Source organism: Bidens hawaiensis, unplaced genomic scaffold (assembly GCF_021521415.1).
Source record: "Bidens hawaiensis isolate Kalapana, Puna unplaced genomic scaffold, B.hawaiensis_p1.1 tig00045561_1, whole genome shotgun sequence".
Classification (NCBI taxonomy): domain Eukaryota; kingdom Viridiplantae; phylum Streptophyta; class Magnoliopsida; order Asterales; family Asteraceae; genus Bidens; species Bidens hawaiensis.
In genome coordinates, this window is record NW_027498124.1 from 46455 (window position 1) to 49192 (window position 2738).

General features: G+C 31.9%; 1 protein-coding gene across 1 annotated transcript; it reads right to left on the reverse strand.

The window, feature by feature from the left end:
• Window positions 1-99: 99 nt before the first annotated feature.
• LOC143595838 (uncharacterized) lies at window positions 100-901 on the reverse strand. Its single transcript, XM_077074759.1, has one exon. It carries the CDS (start codon window positions 588-590, stop codon window positions 105-107), a length of 486 nt encoding a protein of 161 aa, XP_076930874.1. The 5' UTR covers window positions 591-901; the 3' UTR covers window positions 100-104.
• Window positions 902-2738: the final 1837 nt, after the last annotated feature.

Consider the following 2738-nt stretch of genomic DNA (forward strand, 5'->3'; position numbering starts at 1 on the left):
AAAAATGTCTAATCTATCCACAAGAAACTTAAACAAGAAAAAAATAAATACACCCCACCAAAAAAAAACTTATATTTTTTTTTATATCTTATATAATAATATTATTATTCCTCAAATATGCTTTCAAGATGAGGCTTCCACTCTCCGGCCATCACCGTCCGGCGAGCTCTCCGGTGACCCACCTTCTTCTCCGCCACCACCACCACATCCGAGCACAGGTTATTTGACCCCGCCATGTCATCAACTGCCACGTCATCGACCGCCACGTCAGCAACTTTTTTAATATTATTTTTTTTCCTTTGCTTTAAATCCGGGTTTCGTTTATTTTCCGGCACGGAAGACGCCGGAATCAAGAAGTAAATACTCCCACGCTTTAACTCCGAGCCGTTTGATAATATTAATATCTTCCGTACAACGCCTTGAGAGCATGGTTTGCTTAGTACATGGTTAGGATAGTTCTTTAACACCTCACCGGCTGTGACTGGACGTGTGATCTCTTCCACGTGGCCGTTTAAATGCACGATTCTGATCAGATCGAGTGCTCCACAGGGAAGAACACAAGCTAAACAACACCTTAAGCTGTTGCCCATGATGAATGAATGATTGATTATTATTATTATTATTATTATTGTTGTTGTGAGAAGGTGATGAGGAGGTGATGGTATATATATAGATGGGAGACCGTACAGGATATTATTATGGTGGAATTGACGAAAATGCCCTTGGATTGGTGGTTTAGTGATTCTAGGATCTTACATTATTGATGCCCTTGAAATGGAATTTTGATATTTTTTTAATGTTTTAATGTTTTTATAAGTGTGGTTTGTGTGATTAGTCGTGGGTATGATTGGGTTGAATTATGTTAGGGACTTAGATTATACATATTTATGGTAAATTTTGTGGTGTTTATTGGGAATAATTCGTGTTTGTTTTTAAGTATTTAATACAATGGTTGGTGTCTTATTTTGTTTTTATTGAGCATGTTTGGAATTGAGTATGAAAAATGCTTATTATTGTTTTCAAAGGCCAATAAGTTAAAATGCGTTTGTCAATCATAAAAACCTTTTGTGTTTTAGTTTTTTGAGAAAGTTAAAAAACAGTTTTTCAAAAGCTTTAATTTCTAGCTTTTTAAAATGACTTTTGAAAAAGCCAATAAGAATTTTTAAACTCAATCCCAAACATGTCCTAAGTCGTCAAAATTTCAAATAAAAGTTTTACATGCAATTTTTTTAATGAACAACGAATTTTTTGTCATTTGGAAGGTTTTGTTTTTTGTTAATGAACAACCAGTTCATTAGTAATAGTTTTATATTGTTAGTTGATTCATGTAGTAGACTAGTATCTTGATTTTTATCACTTTTATGAAAAAAAGATTAACAAATTTGTTGTCATATTTTTTAAAAATCATATATGGAATAAATCAATGATTTATAAGAACTAATAACTTATTGTAGTTATATAAATATCAGTATAGTGATCAGATTTTGAAAGGTAGAAGATAATTCAGAATAACATAGTTCATGACCCCCCTGTTGGTTAAGTGGTTACTCAAGAATCCAAAAGTTTTGGAATATTCATAACTTTTACGTTGTTCCTATTATAATGTATTGTGATTATTCGATTGATAATCACATATTTTTAAAAAATATGTTACACTCAACTATTGTCTCTAAAAGTGTGTTTCAAAAGAGAAATATATCATGTGTTATGCCTAACTTTGGGCCATGAACAACTCATTGTATATTTCAAATTATCACATAGGGGAAATAATCATAGTTCAGATTAATATTATGACATTCATTTATGAATATAAAACGAAGTGTTAGATTTAAGCCAAAGGAACTCTTTTCATTTAATTGTATTCTTCACGATTGAGCATGTGCTCATTGTTTTTGGATACATGGACCAAGACAAGCTGTATAAGTGTTTATAAACCTCTATAACTAATAGTTATGGGAGATATTTGAACTTTTATAATGTTGTTAAATATTAGAAATATTTGTGTTACATCTTACCCTCGTATTAATCGAATTTACAAACCACTCTATCGAAGACATATCATCGAGTACAGTCACCTTTCAGATCTTTCAATGTGTCACCTCGTTCATGTATCTCCAAATCATCCACCATGTTCTTAAAGAAAATACCTCAAGCTGATTCTTTGCCTTTTAACCAAACGGCGTCAACCTTAGGGAATTGATCCAAACCAAGACCACATTAGGATAGATTAAGCTCCACGGTTACAACTCCAACCACCCTTAAACAACAGCTAAAATCCTATTAGTAATACCACAATCGCAATGATTTCGGTTTCTATGAAGACAAAGGACAAGGACTACAAGAGACATAAATACCTTTTTTATACTAAGAGAACTTTGCTTAAAAATCTGTTTTTTTTAATCAAAATATAGCATAAATTTATGGTAAGACTTGTAATTACATCTTATATGTTTTCTACCAAAAAATGATCAAATTAGGGCCCCAATATCAAACTAGACAAGACTTCTTCCAAAATTTGTGGCGTCAACCCGTTTCTTGTATTGACAAAGACAAACTCATGATATAAATTGGGTTCTACACTTCTTTATTTGGACTCGTCACATTTTCAAAACTCAGCTTGCACAATCAACTACTTGTTCTATATATGCTTCACCTTCTACAACAAAATCAATAAGTATTTTATGTTAACTTATATTTCTATAAGATAGGTTTACAAGAAAATTGTTTAAAATGATTAG

Coding starts and splice junctions, on each gene's coding strand:
- LOC143595838 (XM_077074759.1), bottom strand. CDS start 590: ATGGGCAACAGCTTAAGGTGTTGTTTAGCTTGTGTTCTTCCCTGTGGA.